At 35.3% G+C, this 23,093-nt stretch overlaps 1 protein-coding gene across 1 annotated transcript in view; it reads left to right on the top strand.

The window, feature by feature from the left end:
- Nucleotides 1–21,389, top strand: part of LOC105173575 — a 24,455-nt gene extending 3,066 nt beyond the window's left edge. Inside the window, 21 exon segments of the mRNA XM_011095365.2 lie at nt 402–517; nt 3,518–3,726; nt 4,923–5,042; nt 8,110–8,238; nt 8,323–8,448; nt 9,666–9,721; nt 9,795–9,894; nt 10,035–10,152; nt 10,401–10,610; nt 11,435–11,762; nt 15,470–15,572; nt 16,082–16,205; nt 16,421–16,692; nt 16,780–16,907; nt 17,124–17,358; nt 18,213–18,401; nt 18,516–18,805; nt 18,943–19,126; nt 19,238–19,480; nt 20,853–20,944; nt 21,030–21,389. Of these exon segments, the coding sequence (XP_011093667.1) occupies nt 402–517; nt 3,518–3,726; nt 4,923–5,042; nt 8,110–8,238; nt 8,323–8,448; nt 9,666–9,721; nt 9,795–9,894; nt 10,035–10,152; nt 10,401–10,610; nt 11,435–11,762; nt 15,470–15,572; nt 16,082–16,205; nt 16,421–16,692; nt 16,780–16,907; nt 17,124–17,358; nt 18,213–18,401; nt 18,516–18,805; nt 18,943–19,126; nt 19,238–19,480; nt 20,853–20,944; nt 21,030–21,177 (3,520 nt within the window). The 3' untranslated portion in view covers nt 21,178–21,389.

Here is a 23,093-nt window from a genome sequence, read left to right as displayed (position 1 = left end):
GATGTTAGGTGAGGTCGATGTAATTCTGGAAACTTGAGGCGGTCTACCTTTAATTAGACCAAGACTCAGGGAAAGCTTTTCTAATCATCCCATTTAAAAATTTCACTTAATTTCTCAGTTCTTGTATGGAGTCTATTTTACGGAAAATTCATTGCCGGCCATTCAACCAGGATATTCTAAGGAATTACCAAATGCTGGCAAATAGAACTTAATAATAGAGCATGACCTTGCTGTATTGAACATCCAAGTTTATCTCTTACTTGTTTTATGTGGGAGTTCTGCTTTTTAGACTAATCATATGGTAGTTTATTAGTGAGCTTTTCAGGTTATCTTGTCGTTTCTTTTCCATCTTGTTTCATGGCCACAATCATATTGTGACTGACTTCTTCTGTGACGTGCAGGACAGGAAGTGGCAAAATATGTGCTTCTGGAGGTAATGGATTTGCTGGGGGAGGTGGTGGAAGAGTTTCTGTCAATGTTTTTAGCAGGCATGATGATCCCATATTCCTGGTACATGGTGAGACCTGTTACAAAATGAAGTTTAACACTAGTAATTTTTACTCATAACTTGAGCATTAGTATAGAAAAGAAAAATATTTATGCTGTGTAACTATCGTGCTTAAAGTGGATCTCAGATCACCATTAGAAGGAGATTGGAATTTAAGCTGGTTTCCTAAGTGGCGGATACTTTTAAGTAAATCTGCCAATCATACAAAATATCTTTGGGAAAACGATCAGCAAAGGAAGTTAGGGATCAATTCTTTGGAAAAATTTTCGAATATTTTGAGCAGAAAAGTATGTTCTACAAGTAGGAAATCTCATTATATATCAGGAATACACGCTTATTATTAGCCTATAGAACTAAAGATAGCTACCACTAGCATATCCTACAGAATACAATATACATGAAATATAGATAAAGAGTTAGGCTTGAAATCTGCTGCAAATGGAGCTGTTCAAGGCGTGAAATTTGCTAGAGATCTAGCTATAAATGGAGCTGTACTAGGCATGCAATATGTTGTCTTAAGTGACCAGCTGATTCTATTGACATCCACCTTCAATTTGATGCTGGTAAATCTACAAGCATCAATTTGACAATAAGGATATTTTGGCACTGGCTTGTCATGGATTTAGTTAAGATATCTGCAATTTGTAGATTGGTGGGAATATGTGGGAGGGTGATAAACTGGTTGTCATTGGCTTCTTTATAACAGGTTTGGCAGTAATTGGGATGACACTAATGTTTTCAGCATGTCTTGGAGTTGATTGAGCTTGTGAAAAACCAAGTCCATAAGGATACCACATAGCCAAAGGACCTCGGAACATGCGGCGGACATGGCACGTTATTCCGCCTCAGTAGACGACGTACATACATAGTTTTGCTTTTTGTATTTCCATGAGATGTGAGCACCACCAAGAAACATACACCATCTAATAGTAAATTTCCTAGTGTCCAGGTAGCCAGCCCAATCAGCATACTATAGGCTTGTAGCTGAAGCGAAGAACCAGTAGGGTAGAATAGGCCATTGTTTGGTGTGCCAAGAATTTACCAAGTGATGCATCAAGCTGCTGACACATGAAGATGCCAAGGAGATTGCATGAATTTGCTAATGGTATGGACGAAATAAGAGTTATCCTGTACGGTAATAATTAGATAGATAAGACTATCAACTAGCTTCCTATATAAAGTAGGATCTTTGAGAAGCTAGCCTTCATCTCGTTGATGTTTCACATTAATTTCCATTGGGGTATCAGCAATTTTTACCAGTGAGTCCAGCTAATTGGACCAGATCTTAATATACTTGTGCTGATTCAAGAAGATACCTTGAGATCTATGATGCGTCTATAACCCCAAGAAGTAGGTGTGCTGAATGTAACAACTTCTGAATCTGAATAATGGTCTCTGTCTGGGAACCAGCAATGATATTATCCACATAACCAAGGAGAATAACTATGACTTTAGATGTCTATTGTAGAAAAGAGATAAACTATATTTGCTGTAAAGTAAATGAAAGGCTAATGAGGGGTGAACAAAACTTTTCAAACCATACTCTCAGTGCTTGCATCAAACCATAAAAAGGATGTAAACTTCTTCCTTGAGATCACTGTGCAAGAATGTGTTTTTGACATCCATTTGAAGCAAAGGCCATGACTGAGATGCAGCAAGGACTAATGTGGTGTGCGCAGTGGTCATCTTGGTTACTGGTGCGATGGTCTCATCGTACTTGAGGCCATTCTCTTGTCTGTTCCCAACACCACCAACTGAGTCTTGTGGAACTCATATAGATCCATTGGAGCTAAGCTTGATATAAAAAAACAAACTTACTGCCAAGAGGTTTCACAGATGGGGAAAGTGTTGCAACATCCCAGGTCTGGTTGTCTTCAGGTGTAAGAAGTTTGGTTAAATAGCTCGCCTCCAACGCTCATGCTCCATTGCCTGTTTATAAGATGAGGGAATGGAAATAGAGGATAGAGTGGCTATGAGGATACAGGAGTTGGAAACCCATACTTGGTTGGGGGCCTATAAATCTAGGTACCTAGTATGCAGGTGGCAAGTACAGTTGCTGAAACATGATCAACAGTGAGGAAATCAACTTGAGGGGCTTTTTGTCGTGGTAGGCTGATTTTTAATGGTCGAGTTGTGTCGCTGATATACCAAGAGAGGTTTTGGAGATGAAGAATATGCAGGAGAGTTGGTAAGCAAGGGTAATATAGAACAGAGAAAAATATGATCTTGGTAAGTGGAGGAATAGAATTTTGATTTTCTAGAAAGATCACATTTCTAGATATTCGAATACGACGTAGATCTGGATCATATCGTAGCAAAGAAAACCTTTCTGGTTTAAAGAATATCCTATAAAAGCACATTTAACTGATTGCAACATTAGTTTTGTGCATTGATGTGCGGGAAGATGAACATAATATACAACCAAAGGTACTAAGATTGAAATAATGTGGTGCATGACCAAATAACGGAGTGAATGGAGAGATATGGTTTAAAGCAGGAGAGGGTAATTTGATAATGTGGTAAGCAACTGTGGAGAGAGCTTCAGACCAGAATCAAGAAGGCACAGACGACTATAATAAAAGGGTCTGGAAAATATCAAGAGGGTGCAAGTTTTTTTTTTTAGCCACCTCATCTTGTTGTTGGGTTGAAGGACAGCACCTTTTAGAGATTACACAATTAGGCATCTCTGTTGCCTTTGCACCTAAGATGCTCCCATATGATACACCTTTACCTTGTCTTTCCACTGGAGATTTTTTGTAAAAGAACAATTTTCCTACTGCTGTATATTTATCTTCCCCTTTCTTTCAGGCACATATGTCAGGCATTTGCCTTCATAATCTATGATTTACTTGGGTATGGGTTTTTGCTTGGCATGCATTCTGAGGTGCTTTAAGTGTCTTTAGGAACTCGAATATATCATTATTTTGTTATAATTTTGCTTCCTTCCAGTATTTAGTGGTTCTATGTGCCAGTAACCCTATGGCTAAACTTTTGTCCAAATTGTGACAGGAGGAAGCAGCTTTGGCTGTCCCATGAATGCAGGTGCTGCTGGAACATTATTTGATGCTGTTCCTCGAAGACTTATCATCAACAATCAAAATTTGTCAACGGATACTGATACACTTCTTTTACAATTTCCGAATCAGCCACTCTGGACAAATGTTTACATTCAGAATCGTGCTAAAGCTATTGTTCCTTTATTATGGAGTCGTGTTCAGGTCATTAAGTAAACAATCTCAGTCCCCAACATATTTTTTCTAAGTAATTCCTGGTTTTCATGTTTGTATGTTTTCTTAATTGATATATGTGGCAGTAACTGTCTTTCTGAAAAGCAAAGGTGTTAGTACGAGAGCTAAGTTTCAGGCACCAGTGCTTTGAGTTTTGTTTTCTTTACTTTGAGAGCCAGAGACAAAATGACTTCAGAAATTTGTTCACTAAATATAAGAAAACATGATAGTTATGAATTATTCAGAAGGATACCAAGAGATGCACTTTTGGGATGTGAATTCTATGATGCACTAAAATTTTTCAGCTATGTTCTATCAGAGGAGCTAATTCAGTTCCTGTTGTACTTACAGAGATAAAATAAATATTTTGAATACATGAATTACCTTAGTCATAAACATAATGCAACATCTCAATTCACTGTTAGCATGTAATTGGGTAATCACAATGTGATGTGCAAATACTATCTTTTGTATCTGAGTTATCACCTCAATCCTTGAGACAAAATTTTGTCTTGCAGTCAATGTATCTTTCTGGATCACTTGTGCCTCAATGCGTATTGGAGACACTAGCCTTGTCAACTTTGCACTTCACAACATTGTTTGAAATACATTTTAAAGCTGTTTAACTGTTATAATAATTTCAGAAGTCCTGTCTTGATATATTAAGCCAGGTATAAGATAGAAGCAGAGTTTGGTTGCAAGGAATCTGAAAAAAATTGATGCTTTTTCCATTGGATTCTTGTATTAAAGGAATTTAAAACGTCATTACAATGTGATTCTCTTTGAGCTCTAAGGTTTATTGTCTTTCTTGCTGCTTTGCAGTTTCTCCTAATTCTGTTTCTTCTTGTTAATTTTTGATCCTCTCAATCTATATTCACAACTGTGTGTGCTTTCATTTTTTAGAATTTATGTTAGTGTCTAAAAATCTTGAAAGTCACAGCCTAAACATTTCAACTGCATCTGGACAATTCTTTTGCAATTTGTGGTAGCCATCTGATGGTCTGCAAGGTTACTTCTAATTCTTTTTGTCTTTCATTATTTATCTTGGATACAGCTGATTATGTCTTGTGTTGACTTGCATAACTAATATTATGTATTCTTAGTTTCTGATCTTGTATAGAAGTATTCCATATCTGATCATCCAGACATATGTTCATGTTTAACTCTTATATGTACCTTAATGATAGGTTAGAGGACAACTTAGTTTATCGTGTGGAGCAGTTCTGAGCTTTGGGCTCGTACATTATGCTTTGTCGGAGTTTGAACTGATGGCTGAAGAACTTCTAATGAGTGACTCGATAGTAAAGGCAAGTTCCTATCATTTTTGTTTGCCTTGTTCATATATTTTAGTTATTGGGGAGCAGGGAGGTTATATATCTTGATCTTATTCTCTTCTCTTTGCATGCTTGGTACTACTTTTTGTTTTTCTTCTCTTATATGTTGTTTTCTATTTCTGGTGGAGGGAAGGGAGTTGGAGTTATAGCTTAACATACTGTTTTTGATTGCCTCACCTCTCAACTTCCTTCTCATGTATGCCAATTTAGTTCTGGGCTTAAGTTGCTCAAGAAATCAGATTAATACCTCCTCATTGACATGACAGTGGCACAATACCATCCTCATGTTGGATCCTTGTAAATGGAAGAGAATTTTCACCACCTCATAAAAGTATCAGTATATCTTTTTATTATCTTTATTTGCTAAAAAGATTAGTAAGCTTTATCTGACAGGAAAGGGAACAACTTATAGGAAACACCTCTGCTTGGTAGATATTGCATGTCAGTTATTACGAGCTACCACTATGTACTCATATTTATCAATTTTCAATTACAAAATTTATTGGTGCATTACTTCAAGTATATTTACAATACTATGGACTAGTTTTGGAGTTTTGTATGAAGACACCTTTCTGTTGAGTGTCTGAAGTTCTAATTCAGATAATTCACATGCCATCCAGTTACACCCATGCCTATAATCAAATCCCAGCCAAACTGTTTTGAAGTCAAGTCAAATTGGGTACTCTAGTTTTCTTTATTTCTGTTTGGTGTTTGAATGCTTAAGCCATGAGATCTTTTATAGAAGATACTGTGCCCCCTTTAATGTTCTGACTTCTGTTATTGGATGATGGGTGTATGTAACACACTCTTAATTTGCGTTCTTAAAAGTTACCAACATGTGACAAGGAAACTCAAGTACTAAGCCTAGCTGAGAGAACTAGGCACCTTCATTTATGTGCAAAGAAAGGATAGGTGGATGTAACTCTAAGGTCACGCTTAAGATACTCATACTCTGGTCTCCAGGTTTGATGCAATTCCTTAGGTGGGTGCATGGGTATTACTGATTGGCAAAATGTCTATATATTACTAGCAAGTGAAAAGAATAAGCGAACAAATGCGTTGGAGAAGATTTCAAGAGTGAATGAGATGCTAAGGCTATGAATCCACCTAATTGATCTAATGAATGCAGAACTAACAGATTAATCTAACAAGCAATTAATCTAACAAACAAGTGTTTTCAGATATTGAGGTTCTTCCCAAGTTAATCCAATATACTTTTCGGGGCTATACCAACCTAATACTATCTAGGAATTAGTGGATTCCTCCTTATAATAATGCATATCTATTAAAAACCTATGCAACTAGATGAATCGTGTCTATATATGTCTACATATTATTCAATTCACATCATAAACTCTCAAATTATAATAATAAGCACAATAACTCGTGGAAATTCGAAAACAAAGCTGTAGATTAATCTGGTAAAATAATTAAAACATTGTCTTCCCAAAAGCCTTAGCAAAAAGTAAGTTCATTTTAACTAAGTTGAACACAGGGAAGAAAATTCAGAAAAACTCATGGAATAGAAAGTCGGGCTTGAACGGCTGTCGCTCTAGCGCCAGATCAATTTCTCCACTTGTCTCGTCGTCTTCTCTTTGCGCTTGAGCATGATTTTCAGAATTGCCTCTAGCAAAAAGTTGTTTCTCCTTCCGTATGAGGAAAAGAATCCTCATACCATCAAACTCTTTTTCTTTCCTTCTTAATACTATTCCCACCAAACTTCTCAAATAATTACAAGGAAATAAGGTGGCTCCACATAACATTTTAAATCAGCAGCTAAGTTGGGGGCTCTCCTACCACCACACATCTCATAACCCATGGGTCATGGGTTAGACTCACTGCGATTCTGTAAATTGGATGTCAATCGGATTTCTGATAACCCGTGGGTCATGGTCACGGGTTATCTTGGACACGCTTCTGCTGAATTTCAGGATCTTTTTCATGAGAATAAGGCGAACTTTTCCCACTTGGACCTTTAGTGTTTCACATGACATGGACCTGGGAGATTGTATATCTGTGAGAAAGAGCTCATCATACATTTGATGACAATTCTAAGGATCTTGCTAGATCCATGATCTAGACCTTGAGGAGGAAGGCATTTAAAGTACTAATGAGACTGTAATGAGATAAAATGTAAGGATACTTTTGCCAACCATTCTAGGCTTCTTCCTTTACGTTATGCTCTCTTAGGACATGCAGGAGATAAAGCAATAAGAGTGCTTCTAGGGCATGGGGCAGATCGAGTATTTGGAATGAAAATGCTTGAGAATTCATTCCAAATAGGTACGATTGTCAAATTCGATTCATGAGATATTGTGCATAAATGAAAATTGAGCAAATCTACTCCCTGGGTGGATCATATGAAGGGAAGATTCATATTGTGATACTACGATTGCCATTTTGTGGATGACAGGATTTTTTACTGCCTAAAAAGGGGCCTGATACCAGTGAAGGGTCTGCATGAGTCTGAAAATTTGCTCATGTCCTCAGGAACGCCTTCTTTCAAACTACCATTACTCACATTGTTCTGTAAAAGACTGAACAGTAATGACCAGTCTAGTTACTGGCATATGACAATAACGCTTCGATATCATAGGCCTAGACTCCAATACCTGCCTGCTGTTGCTACTGTGAGCGCTTTACAGAGGTTAGAGAAAGTAAAACAAAATAAAATGATAGGCTTGTGTATCTAGTAAAATTTTGGGGTCCTTACAACTATGGCACTAGTACATCAATTCTATGTAGAATAGCATTCAAACAATTATTTTTACTTAAAAATTGTGTGATCTTCTTGGGCCATTGATGCCTGGGTCTAGGAACCAGCATGCACTCTGTCTTTTGTCTCATCTTACCAAAGCAGGGAAGGTGCAGTCCGAGTTATTTTGTACAGGAGCTTCTTATCAAGTCCTTTATAGAACAACAGATGAACTTCTAGTTAAGCTTTTAGTGTTGCCCGCTGCTGATGAGATGGACTTATTATACTTGTTAATGTCACTTCTTTTTCAGTTTAGTGGCATGATCATCATGGAATTACTTTTAGGTCTATGGGGCGTTGCGAATGTCTGTCAAAATCCACCTGATGTTGAATTCCAAAATGCTTATAGCTGGTGATAGTGATGCAATTGTCGCTACTTCTTTGCTTGAAGCCAGCAATTTAGTAGTTCTTAAGGTAATTGTTCTATATCAACTGTCTTTATTTCATAAGATTGGTCATTTTTGCTATGACTTATTATTTGATACTAATGTCTCCCAGGGATCATCAATGATACATTCAACTGCCAATTTGGGGCTTCATGGACAAGGGTCATTGAACTTGTCAGGGCCAGGCGATATTATTGAAGCTCAGCATTTGGTTTTGTCTTTATTTTATGCCATCAGTGTAAAGCTCCTCACTTCTTTTAACACATGCTTTCCCTCTGAGATGCCAGACGATTGGGCTTCATTTGATATTTCCATCAACAGTTTTTCCCACAATCCCTGTCAGCCAAACATCATATAAGAAACTGAAAATCTGCCTGGTCAATATCTATATAATAGTTTCCACGGTGTTTCTACTACTCTTATGTAGCATTTTTGAGGATAGGCTAGAGCATTTACATTAAATTTTACTCAAAAGCCACTCACTTTAAACATCTGACAATGGTGGTGATTATGCAAAAATGTGGACAGAACTCTTAAACTCATGTTGTTCATTAAAGAATATTGCTTGCTGTTTTAACCTGAACATGTTTTCTTTTGGGGGTTGGTTCTCTTGTTTGATCTGATTCAATTCTTGGTCCAGCTATTAAATACACATCTGTAAACATCAATTCTAACTGTTTGATTCTGAAGAAAATGTTATTCTTTTTGTTACATAAAAATGGTCTTTGATGAAAAAACTTATGCTATGAGAGTACAAACAACTTCCTCAGATCTCGTGTTTTCCTGGAACTGAAAAGTACTTTTATACACTATTCTGAATACATAAGGCCACTTTACGAAAGAGTTGAGCATCATTCCACTGAACCCCACTCGGATTTTAATTGCATCACATATTAGTGCAAGGCATCGTCAAGCATATTCTCTGCTGTTGTTTGATAAAAGGGTGTAGATTACCCAAAAGATCTTGGTTCAAACCAAATATGGAACTAGTTTATCCTACCATGTCTCGTCATCTTATTTGTATTGTCAAAGAGGTTGAAAGTGGACTTTTGTCCTCGCTCACAAGCTCAGGCTTTTGTATTATTGGAGTGTGGAGAGAGGAGGACGTGGAGTTCAAGTCTCTCTGCCGCCCATTTGTGAAAACATCAAGCGCCTGACCTAGGCAAAATACTTTGACCTGCAGTTGAGCCATTACATATTAAATGCCCCTTCTCTCTTATAACCGAGCCTTTAGATGGGATGGCTTTCATAATGAACTCGAACATTCTTTGTGAAGTCCCTTATTAGCAGAAATTAATTATTTTCTAATTGTGAAATCAAATTAATGAATTGAGTTTTTGTCATACTTAAGATGATTATAGATGCTTTTGAATAACTGTTGGTAATCCACCGTCTTCAATAGAGTGTGGTTACAACCTTTACCAACTCATGTTTATTACTGCTTTTCTCATGAAGGTTGGTCCTGGATCAGTTTTGCGAGGTCCCTTAGAAAATGCGAGTGATAATGCCATGTAAGTGCTTAAATACTGTACGCTTGATCAACTTGTACTCATACACTTAATTATAATGGATTTGACGATGTAGGGCTCCAAGACTCTATTGCAAGCAGAAGTATTGCCCTGTTGAACTGCTTCATCCACCAGAGGACTGCAATGTGAATGCATCATTGTCCTTCACTCTCCAGGTGTTCCAATACTCAGATTCAACACTCTGAGGAGTTTCTTTGGTTAGAAGTTCTTAATATTGGTCATAGTAGTGTGTGTTCTTTACTCCTGTGTCACATTTGCCCCTTTATTGTTGGGTTAAGCTACTTTTGTTTTGCAGATATGTCGAGTTGAGGACATTATTGTTGAAGGCTCCATAGAAGGTTCTGTTGTCCATTTTCATTTGGTCAGAACTGTGGTTGTGGAGTCTTCTGGTGTAATAAGTGCATCAGGACTGGGTACGTTATTTTCATCTACTAGATGCTTCTATTTATCCCTTGACAACAAATGAGGTTGTTCCTCGAAGTGGTGAATGAATGCTATGACTTCCAGTTCATTTGCATTTGTATCAAACTTTCTAAAATCTATTTAGTTTGTTTTCCTGCCAAATTTATTTCATAATTTCCTCACCATCTTGGTGCTTCCAATTTTGCAAATCATTATAAGCACTGTCCAAGATCTGAAATTTTAACTTGGAAGGATACAGGCTGCACAGGTGGGTTGGGTCATGGGGCACGTCTGCCTAATGGTCTCAGTAGTGGTGCTGGACATGGTGGTAGAGGAGGGGATGCGTATTATGGGGGAACTTATATCAGTGGTGGTATTGCATATGGGGATGCTGAGTTGCCTTGTGAACTTGGCAGTGGAAGTGGGAACGAGAGTCTGTCTGGTGCAACTGCTGGTGGTGGTGTTATTGGTAAGCCCTCAAAACAATGCGTTTAGCATGTGCCAGTTTATTGAGTGCTCTTTTTTGTAATGTTTTAGGATGAGAAGGGAGTAAATGTTGTGTGTCTTTCCATTGTCTCTTTTCAATTATTCATGTGAATTCACAACTGTCTGAATGTATTTGATACAAGTTAGAATTCATGGCTTCACTCTTGTTCCATTACGAAAGGTAAGATACCTGTTATATGCTTTGGAAAATTTTGGCCAAAACTCTTGATTCTTTACAACAAAGTAGCAGTCTTCTCAGTTTGCTTGATCATGAAGGGCAACTTGAGGTTCATTTGCAAGAATTTATTTTTGAACTACCATTTTTATGAGTCTTGTCTTGCCTTATTACAGGTAGCAGTTGACTTTTACAGTTTTTGCCAAAACCCTTAATTCTTTTTATGTAGCATTATTCTCCATTTTGTTTTGGTGGATCATGATTTTGTACTTGTGTTTCCAATAACTTATTTTTTACTCTCTTCTTCAGTCATGCATGTTTTCATCTGTTGACATGCATCATTCAATTAGCATAAAAACACTTATTTACAACATACTGCTGATTGTTACTCGGCAGCCTGATCACATGGAATTGCATGTCTGTCGTTAGAAGTTCAGGGATGCTCCTTATTGTCTAAAGATTGGGAAGATTATGACTTTAATGTTTGAGTTGGAGGTCATTCATTTTATGAATAAAACTTGACAGTCACCATTTCTTTTCTTGTTCCTCATTCATTAACCTCCGGAAAGATTTTAATCCGCAGTTTCTGCTAGCTTGCTTACTAATGTATTTTGAATTGTTTCCTCAAACAGTGATGGGTTCACTAGAGCACTCTTTGTTGAAATTAGTTGCACATGGTGATATTAAAGCTGATGGAGAAAGTTATGGAAAATATGTTGGAGGGAAGGATGGTGGGGTTGTTTCAGATGTAGGTCCAGGGGGTGGATCTGGAGGAACTATTCTTCTGTTTATCCATAATTTTATCCTCTCTGATACTGCTACCATCTCGACCTCTGGAGGACATGGAAGCCCTAACTGCGGTGGTGGAGGTGGTGGAAGGATTCACTTCCATTGGTCAGACATTCCTGTTGGAGATGAATACATGCCAATGGCCATTGTTAAAGGAACTATCAGTGTCAGGTTTGTTTGCCTATAGACCACTTAGCATTTGGTAATACAAGTATATTTCTTGTGTCGAAGTTTAAGTCCTAGAATGTGTTGCAACTTAAAAGGTCATCTATAAGGAGCTTTCGCAGCTAAGAATATGATATAATGCATTGAAGCATTATCACAGGTCCTAAGTGGTATAGGAGCGCCTAGAAATGGGTAAATGGACCTCCAAAGATTTTCAAGTAACAAGCAACCATCAATTTAAAAAACTCAGTTACCTGTTCTATTATAGTGTTAAAAGATATAGTCCCACTCATGATGACTTGATGACTTTGAGACTCAGGGTCTCTTTGGTTTTTTTGGGAGAATTTTGGGCAAAATGGGTATTAGGAAATGAATTTTGGACTGTAAGCATGTTCGATTTGTGCTCTTGGTTGGGAATGGGTGAAAATGAAGAAGGTCATGTTTGGTTTTATTTTATGGAGACAGTTTATACCTTAGATCCCATGTCTATTTTCTTCAAGTATCTTTATTTTCTATGTTATTTTTATATTATGATAATGACTGGATGATATTTGGATAATACGTTATACGCACACATATTATTAGTAATATGAACGCACGTTGCACGTGCTGCAAATAATTTTTAAAATTTTTTAAGTTCATCATTATTAATGTTAAACACAATTTGAATTTATTTTTATTACTTTGACCAAAACTATGAATTAATGACACTATTAGTGTTAAATACATTTCAAAAGTATTTTAATTATTTTGACAGAAAATATGAATTAATTGCAATAAAATTTCACTGGTATTGCAAACACTTTTAGTTTCTTAGATTAATATATTTTTCATATATATTCTATAGGAATACTTTTATTCTTCTGATACATAATTCACATATATTCAGTAGAACTATAATCATAGTTAAGGTCTAAAATTTATGTACTCAACACATTTATACTTATTTTAATTTTTCAATATCAAGGGTTGTACTTTGGATTTTTCCAGCATTACTTCATATATTTATGTACATGGATATATTACATATACATATGTAGAAGTACTATATTTATTTAAATTTGTTTGACATATATCCTTCTTAGAATAATTTGTTGACCTTGCTTGTCAATTTTTCTTTAGTAGCTAAGTTTTCCACTAATAAATTTTACGTTTGTTTAGGTTATATATCTTTCTAATTGCTACAAAAGAATATTAATATTTGGGATAATTACACTCCACTCCCCTAACGTTTGGTGTAATTATACGTAAAGCCCTTGTGGCTTGAAAAATTATATCTAGTACCATGAAGTTTGCTTCCGTCTAACAAATATGGTCCCTCTATTAGTCAAATTCACTGAATTTATTGATATTAATAAAAAAATTGAAATTTGATATGTAGCGTCGATTGACTTATTACTGTCAAACAAATTTTATCTCATTAAGTTACCCTTACGACGGTAAAGATATACTTCCTCACATGCATTAACTTATGAAGATGTATAAAGGTAATCTGATCATAAAAATATTTATTTAATCTGCAATAAATTAGTAATAAGTCAATTAAGGTTATGAGTTTTTAATGGTCTGAGGAGAATAATATGCGTGTAGTCATATTATGATGTTTTTTGAATTTATGAAGATAATATTTAATTTTTAAATTCTCTTATCTAACCTAGCTAGCTAGATGTCCACTATTATAATTCTTTCATGATTAATTTTAAGTTCATGAATAATTAAATTTTATCTATTAGTACATCTTTGATCAAATAATACGTCTTATTAAATCAAAATATAATAGAACTTATACATTATATTTATACTTTATACATCTAATACTTAAAAAGTTAATATCCATGCAGCACAATTATATTTGTTTATATCATGAATCAATTATCTATTTTTGGCAATTCGCATCATAAAACTTGTTAAACTTGTTATTTTCAATTTAATGTTGAAGTAAATTTTCAAATTCATAACAATGTTCAGCATCTTCACTTATACACAAAATCCAAATATGAGTGATTATCAACAATATAAGTTTAAATCTTGTCAAATTTTTGGAAATTGTGTTGTGTTAATTCTCACATTTTATTTTATACTCGTTTTGTTGTTAACAATTTGCTTTATTATTTTGGTATTTACTATAAATATAATATTATTACATACTTATTATGTGAGTGCCTTAAGTAATGCATAGAACAGAACCTAAGAAAACAAGGAGAATAGGAAACAAATGCATTAGTTTTCCACCAAGTAAGTTTAAACATTTCGATTCAAGCTCTCATTGAAGTAAGTTTTCATAGTTTTTTGAATTAAGTGTCATATGTTATTTTTTTTACATGATCCATGAGAGGGGGAAAAAGTTTTGAAAAGCGAACTATATATATTTTCACTTATTTAAGTATTTTCATTTAAAGTAATATGAATATTTCAAGTCATATCTAAAATTTAAAAATTATATATTTTTAAAAAAACTTTTGAGTTACATTCAACTTTTGAATTTTTTTTTAAAAATTAATTTTGGATAATTCTATGTGAGAAAATTATGGTCATGTTTTGTTACAATTTTGGTCACATTTAATAGCATATTTTCATTTTGGCGAGGAAAAACTTTATTATGAGAAAGGAAAATATTTTATACCAGGATATAATCATCACTTACACCATTTATTTGAAAGGAAATTAGTTTTTTCACAAATATATATGTGAAGAAATCAAATTTTGTCACATTATCTCAAATTGCGCATAATGTGAAGGCTTATGTGTGAGATGCTTGTGATGAATTCTTTCAATATGATGAAATTATGATTTTATGCTAGATAATATCCCTAGCAAAATGTAATTTTTTTATAGTTATGTTATTAAGTATATTTATATTTTTTTAAATAAATGCATATGCATGCATCCAAATTAGTTATTAGGAATTTAGTCATTCTATAGGAAACCTTATACAATTCTATGAAATATTAAAATTTTATCACAAAATAAATTTAATTTCAATACTTCGAAGTATTACAAATAATATGAAATTAACATTTAAAATAATAATATTAACTGACAGGAATACAATTTAGAATGAAATTATTATATGGACATACAAAATGTAAAGATATTCTTTTTCTTGCTTTTATAATAGTAAAATTAGAGATAGAGATGTAATAAGACACAGCCTCACGACCTACATTTACGAACGTTCTCTGAAATGTTAACAACTAGGTTGACTGAAATGAGCAGGTCCCAAAGGACAAAAGGCATTAAATTTGGAATAGAAAATAAAAGCATATCTGAAGCAGGGAAAAATACCAGTCACGGAATCAGGGTGCGGCCCTAGGACCAAAAATGAAATGGATATAACCCACGCATAATTTCCTAATTTATCAACCTGAAAACAGTTCACGCGGTCGTGCCAAAATAGTAGCAGGGTGCCTAAGGAAAAAGCATAGATCTTACTTGAACCTACAGAGATGGTTTCACCCAAGAAAGAAGGACACAAACTTAGAATATCATAGAAGTGGAAGGAAAATGATATAAACCGACACTTGGGAGACAATCCCGTGGTAGTTCTTGGCTGTGTACAACAGACATACAGTATTCTAGATAATATCATTTGCAAAACAGTTGAGGACTTTTGAGTTACCTTTTTAGCATTGTGCCGAATAAATTCCCATGTTCAGTACATTTTTTCATGCTCTTTAACTTCTCACACTCTGCTTCTGATGATGGAATTGCAGAGGAGGGATTGGTAGAGATCTTGGGCGACAAGGTGAGAATGGTACTCTGAGCGGAAAAGCCTGTCCAAAGGGTCTCTATGGAATATTTTGTGAGGTAACTGCTGTATATGCTTCAGTGTGTTCATTTTCTTGTTTGATGGGACTTTATAGTCAAATACTTCTTATCAATTAGGGGTCACAGGTATTCCTGCTATATGGTTCATAAACCAACTTTTACTTGCAGTTTTGATATATATGTATGTATTATGTGCTCAAATGTTATCTTATGTCCTTTTAGGAGTTCATAGGCATACCACTAGTCTTCATTTTCAGGTGAAGTAGAAATCTAGGTAAGTTAAGAGTTTATTCACTTCACAACTATTTTTACCTAAACTTACTCTTGAAATTAGCAATTAGGAGACACTAATTATTTATGCAAGTTGCAGAATAAAATTAGAATTTTCTGTGAAGAGACCAAAATAATCAGAATTAAGCTTACTCTTCTGAAGTGACTTGCATAAATGATTACATGATTGGTGCAGTATGTAATTTTATGTAAATCGTTGCATCTTAATTCTGTTTTATGGTCGGTCATTCTTCTATATTTTCATGACCTCTTCGTGTTCCCGACAGGGGTGATTCATTCTGATATGATCTAAAAATGTCATCATCTTCTCATACGGGTCTAATAGAGCCCTTTGTCGTGATTGCCTGGCTAATGAGCTTCCCCGTCGCGCTATATATGTTGCTGTTCGAGGTACTTAGAAGTTTTGTTTTAGTTTGCCAGCTTTCTAGAACCCACTTTCTATCTAGTCATACACCTACCATAAAATTTGAAGAATAACTGATTTCTTAATTATCTGTAATGTTATCAATGTCTTTGGAATCCTCCCAAGATCGCGTCACATACAATTGCACTTATTTACTCTTTTGTGGAATCTTTCTTACCCTTAATGATCGTTTACTTTACAGGAGGCGTCACGGAAGCACCATGTCCATACAAGTGTATATCTGACAGATATCATATGCCTCATTGTTATACTGCCCTTGAAGAACTGATATACACTTTTGGAGGGCCATGGTTATTTGGTTTCATACTATTAAGTTTCCTCATCCTTTTGGCACTTGTTCTTAGTGTTGCCAGGATGAAATTTGCTGGTGGAGATGAATTGCCAGGTCTAGTGCCAAACCAGCGTGCCTCCACAATTGATCGCTCATTTCCTTTTCTAGAGTCGCTAAATGAGGTTCTCGATTTATGCTGCTTCTTTTGTCAATGTCAATATACAAAAATTGGCTTATTTTCTTTACGAGACCATTCCTTTTTGGTTTAGGTTTTGGAAACTAACAGAACTGAAGAATCGGAAACCCACGTCCATCGCATGTACTTTCTGGGGGCTAATACTTTCAGTGAGCCTTGGCATCTCCCTCATTCCCCTCCAAAAGAAGTGAAAGATATAGTGTATGATCTCTATTATTAATTCGATATTTAACATTCATTTGTTAACTATGATGAATTTCCATTTTTCATAAAGAATTCGAATACTTGTCAACAAGAGTGGATGACAATTATTGGTATATCGATTAATTCACTGGAGCCTAAGATGTCATGATTGACCTCCTCAGTATGGAGATTAGACACATATTGATGCACCTTGTTACCTTGTTTTGGTGATAGATATGAGGATGCATTCAACATATTTGTTGATGAGATAAATGCATTAGCTTCTTACGAGTGGTGGGAAGGATCTGTATATGGCATCCTCTGTGTTATTGCCTATCCAGTTGCATGGTCTTGGCTGCAGTGGCGTCGGAAGGAAAAAGTACAGCACCTACGTGAATACGTCCGTTCAGAATATGATCATGCTTGCTTGCGCTCTTGCCGTTCACGAGCTCTCTACGAAGGGCTGAAGGTATGGTGTGGTATAAGTTTGGCCATGGATTGGACCTGGGAAATATAACTAGGCATTCTTGCTTATTTAGAATGTAGTTGAGTCCTTTCTCAATCTCTGTCTACTTGAAAGTAAAGAAATGAGAAAACTTGATTGAGACCTTCTTTAATCTCTCTCTAGTAAGTTGTGAAATTGTGAGAATACCTTCCACAATCTCTTTCTAGTTTTCTTGTAAGATTGTTCCTCTCTTGGTTCTTTGGGAGCTCCTCTATGCATACCACTAGGAGAGAGGTCAACTTACATCTAATTGGCAAACATGGACAAGTAACAGAATTAATTTCTTGAGGTGCAAGAATTGATTTGATTAGCTCAATTGAAGCATGGAAATAATTAGTTTGCCCGTGATTAATAGTACTTCAAAGACAACATAATCTCATCTTGTCATTCAGTTTAGTAAATCCCAGAATAAAAAATAAATTTAACTGCACTACCTGCCGGTATAAAGTTTGCCAAAGAACATACATGAATGCAAAAACCACTAATGTGTTGGTATTTACTTGCACATGTTTCCTTTGCATGCCTAAATGATACATGATGGCCTTCAGGAAACATAAAGCTTCGTTTTATGAATCAAGTAACTTGCTGTATAAGCAATAGACTGCAGCGTCTTGTGTTACCAAGCCCAATTTTCCTAGATTGTATTATCAAGTTGATTTTAGTGCCATGTAATGTTCTGGTGATTCGGGCTTTCGTACAATATTTCATCCTTGGAATTCACTAGAAAAAGATTGCTTGTACATGACTCCACAGCTTCTACTTGGAATATTGGTTTACATTTTATCCCAATTACTCCAATGATTCTGTTCATACCACAGGTTGCTGCAACTTCTGATTTAATGCTAGCTTATGTGGATTTCTTCCTGGGCGGCGATGAGAAGAGGGATGACCTTCCTCCTCGGCTTCATCAAAGATTTCCAATGTCTTTAGTGTTTGGAGGAGATGGATCTTACATGGTTCCCTTCTCTCTTCACAGTGATAACATTCTAACCAGCCTAATGAGTCAGGTTTGGCTGTCGACTCATTAAGATACTACTTGTTATAAGTTTAACTTGTAATCTATATCAGCTTGTACTGCTCCATGGAGGTCCCATCTAGTGTTCCTTTATTTCCAATTGCAGTCCATCCCCCCAACCATTTGGTATCGACTAGTGGCTGGTCTTAATGCGCAACTACGTTTAGCCCGTCGTGGACATCTACGAACAACTTTTAATCCAGTTATCCGCTGGCTTGAGACACATGCAAACAGAATATTACGTGCTCATGGTGTACGTGTTGATTTGACGCGCTTTCAACCTTCAGCTAGTGGATATTGCCAATTTGGACTTGTGGTGTGTGCCATAGAGGATGAAAGTTCCCGCTCATCCGGTCAAGCACCAGACAGGTCCTTATTACATCAGAAGCAGCCACGGTAAAGTTACTTTCTTGTGTTCCTTAAAGATCATCAGATACTGCTAATTGATGACTTTGCCCCACTTTCTCTCTCTCTCTCTCTCTCTCTCTCTCTCTCTCTCTCTATTCTGCGTCTTTTCTGGGTGTAACGTGCAGTTTGCCTGCTAGTCGCTGGAAAAAAGCTTTAGATCTTGTTAGAGTCAGTGAACATGGAATGATGCAGAAGAGGATACCTGGAGAAGTTTTACATGCTAAGAACCTACAAAAACTTGACGACAGATTAACATTTTGTTATCCTATCTACTACATAATTCGTAACATAAAGCCAGTTTGCCATCAGGTAAATTTGATTGTAGTCTACTGCACTGAATGTAATTTGTTGTTAATCAAAGTACGCATACGTTGACACTGAGATTCTTTTCCTTCTCTCTTGCCGTTTTGGGTATTGCAGGATCTTGTTGGTTTAATCATCTCAATACTTCTCCTGGGAGATTTTAGCTTAGTTTTGCTTCTTATGCTTCAGCTTTATTCCATATCGTTGCTGGATGTCTTCTTGGTTTTGTTTATTCCTCCTCTTGGCATACTTCTCCCATTTCCAGCTGGGATCAATGCATTATTTAGTCATGGACCTAGGCGATCAGCTGGACTTGCACGTGTATATGCTTTGTGGAACATAATCTCAGTGATTAATGTTGTAAGTAGAAATTCTGGATGCTCTTTGTTTTCTCCTGTATATAAAGGTTTTTACTCATAAACTTCTAAGTTAATTTCTTTTACGAAAGCATTTAGGAGAAATACCCAAAATTTTAGGTTCTTATATACTATCATAACAAAAATGAGCTCTTAAGTTGCAATTAACCAAGAATTCTGCAATGTTTCTTTTCTTGTTTTTGCTTTAGTTGACCCTCATAGATACTACATTAAGTTATTTGTACCTGGTTAGCCACCACTTGTAGGAAGTGTACAAATTATAACAAGCCACTGGAGCACTTATCAAGTCTGCCTAAGTTTGTCAGGTAGAATCTCCCTAAATCTCAACACTTGGATTACTTTTCCTCTCAGCTTTTTTAATAGAATATGAAAGGAAAGAACAACTTGCATTTAAAGCAATTTTAGTCCAGGAGGAGGGGTTTACATGTGTGCCTCAGAGTTCACGAAAAATAAAATAAAAAGTTGGTGGAAATGAAAGGAAAGAGAACTCTTTCTTCTCTCAGTACCATTGTTCCTTTTACATTGGGCATAGTTGTGTAGCATACCAAGTGCCAGTGAGTTGTACTGCTTGTACAGGGAGAATAAGGCACTCCCAAACATTCAATAAGGTACATATCTTGTGAAACTCGGATTATATTTCCATTATTTAGTGAGGCCAATGGCAAACTGACAGTGGGAAGCAGAACTTTTTATTGCTATGAGTAAATATCTTGTATGACTTACTCATAAGAACAATTGTCTTGCATCCTCTACTTCATATTTTTTATGAAATTATGTATATGGAATAGACCAATGAAATGGAACTAGTCTTTTGGTGCCTTCTTATATGACTGGTATATGGTAATTCTTCTTTATGTCCAAAATATAAGTTTTGTGCGGCTTTTCTTTTTTGCAGAATTGCCTGCTTCTCGCCTATTTAAGTTAATAAATGATAAGGAATAGATATGACAGCTTTCTAATACATTTAGACGAAAGTTAAGCAATGCTTCTCGGTGTATGTATAGACTGGTCAATTAGGAGTAACAATTCTGGTACTGATGGTATAATGTGACCTTGAGGTGAAGATTAACTGTTAGTGAGTGAGCGGGGAGGAGCCTGAAGTGGATGTGTAATTGATCTCAACCAAAACACCCAAAAATAAAAAATAAAAGTAAAATAATGTATTATATCTGTTGAAAAGTTAAGCCTTCATGTTATGACAAAATGGGTTCTCTTTCTGTGCTTTGCCATCCATTTTCAGATTCTTCCTCAGTTTTAACTGTCTCGTGTGATTTTAATGGGGCTATGGGGCCTCAAAGTCACTCTTGAATTATGAAATTTTAGCATTTATTTGTTTTCCTGATTACGCTGAGCAGGTTGTCGCCTTCATATGTGGACTTGTTCATTTCAAGACCCATTCTTCATCAAGCGAAAAACATGCAACCTTCCAATCCTGGAACTTTAGCATGTAAGAACATTTTACGTTTTTCGTCAATAGCCATGTCAACCTTCTGTAGCGTGAAACTTGATGGGGTTTCGGACAATTGGTGCAGGGATGAAAATGGTTGGTGGATGCTGCCTTGTGGACTTATCTTCTGTAAAATTCTCCAAGCACGGCTGATCGATTGCCATGTCGCTAATCTTGAGATTCAGGATAAGACATTATACAGCAGTGAGCCCAACGTTTTCTGGCAGTCCTGAAGAGCATTACAATGTCCTTAAACACACAAAAAATCAGAAAATAACCTGCATTCTCATTCTCCTTGCTCCCAAATTTTATTGAATAGTGGGCAGGAAGGGAGATGTATGTACATAAGGCTCCAAAAGAATGTAATTGACTCAACTTTCTTACCAGATTTGCGTTGTGAATATGTCCAGCAATTTTTTGTTTAATAAACAATTTTTTACCAGATTGCTGCAATTATTAGTTCTTTAAAATAAAATGAAAAGGTAATTCAAATAAAAAAGAAAAGCAGGGTGAAGTCAGAGGCATAACATAAGCAAGCCAATTGAGTTCACCCACATCAATTTTGACACTACATTACCAATCATTTATCTTTACATTTCTCCAATTAATTTAGTTGGTGTTATGTCAACTTCATAAAAGTTGCTATTGGTTTATTAGTCGTTGTCTGATCGCATCATTAGTGATGTTGTTTTAGCAACTTCATTTTCGTACATGGAATTCTCCATCAACTCAGAAGGTTTGATTTAGTGTCTAAGTTTAATTTACGTATTCCGATTTTGTGCCAAGTCAGGTAGCAACAAACTAAAAACAAACATACCTAACGTTTCCAGTTACCAACAAATTTTCTGAATTAGTAACTATTATTAATTGAAATAAATTGATTACAAAATCATTCCTAATGACCTATACCTACTATATTACATTAGAAACAACACGCAAACTATTCAGTATACACAACATTCCACGTCATAAGACAGGGTTCGAAACCGTAACCTCTAAGATCATGAGGCCTCAATTTCGCCAACTAAACTAGACCTCATCTGCTACAATTTGCTATGTTATTTTATCATTAAATTTCTGTTATAACTTCAATTTTGTGAGGGGTTTTTGTTGTAGTTGTTGGAGGAAGGCCAAATTAGCTGGAATCATAGAAGAGCTTTTCCTTTTTCTTTTAAGTAGTAATTGTGTACATAATTATATAAACCTGTTCCTAAATTAAGAAATACATCAATTTAAATATAATTAAAAATAATAAATACATTATAAAAATTCATATAAAATAAAATAAATACTCACATAAAATAAGACACATACATAGCAAATCTTCTAATCAGTCATTTTCAGGTACAGAGAAATTTAATAAAGCTTTGGAGTGGAGCTATGAAAGCCTATGCTGAGGGCATTGTTAAATTCAAATCATCCCTCAAACTCAACTACTATATGGGCCCACCAAATAAATCTTCTTCTTGGAATTGCATAGACAGCAAATTTATGGTTCGAGCTTTATGAACAAGTTTAAACTTATGAATTTTTCTCTATTTTTTTATATATAATATTTAATATCATATATACTTTATATATAAAATAATCTCTCTAAATCTGGACCGTTCATTATATATAAATCTGGATAATTGATTATATAGAAATTGGACCATTTGATAATTTCAAAAATATTATTTTTATTTATAAATATTTAATTAGTATTTTTTGTAAAATAAATATATTTGCATAGAAAAATAAAATTCAATTTGGACTATATGTTTAGATCAAATTAAATATAAGTCATTGGTTTGTTAACTTAAATCTGAACGGTGGCTTAACATAGTCAAGGACATTATTGTCGTTGCACCTTCAAAGTTGTATTCAAATTTAAGATGGAGGCAGTGCGTTCTATTTTTAATATCACTAGTAGTTGTCGGACAGTCCCTGTAAGTATATAGAAAAGAATCATAGTTTGGGATTATGAAAAAATATAAACGTAGTATAAGATGAGCAGAAAGAAAGAAGTTTGTGAGAAGAACTAAATATAAAGTACGGTGCAAGACCAAAAAAAGATAAACTGTAATTGTGGATTTATTAAAAATATGAAAGCTTGTGAGTAAAAAAAAAACATGAAGAATGTGAGAGGGAAACATAGAGAAGTGGGTTG

This window comes from Sesamum indicum, linkage group LG11 (assembly GCF_000512975.1).
Source record: "Sesamum indicum cultivar Zhongzhi No. 13 linkage group LG11, S_indicum_v1.0, whole genome shotgun sequence".
NCBI classification, from domain to species: domain Eukaryota; kingdom Viridiplantae; phylum Streptophyta; class Magnoliopsida; order Lamiales; family Pedaliaceae; genus Sesamum; species Sesamum indicum.
The sequence above is the reverse complement of the archived record's forward strand: the minus strand, read 5'-3'. Positions and strand labels throughout refer to the sequence as shown.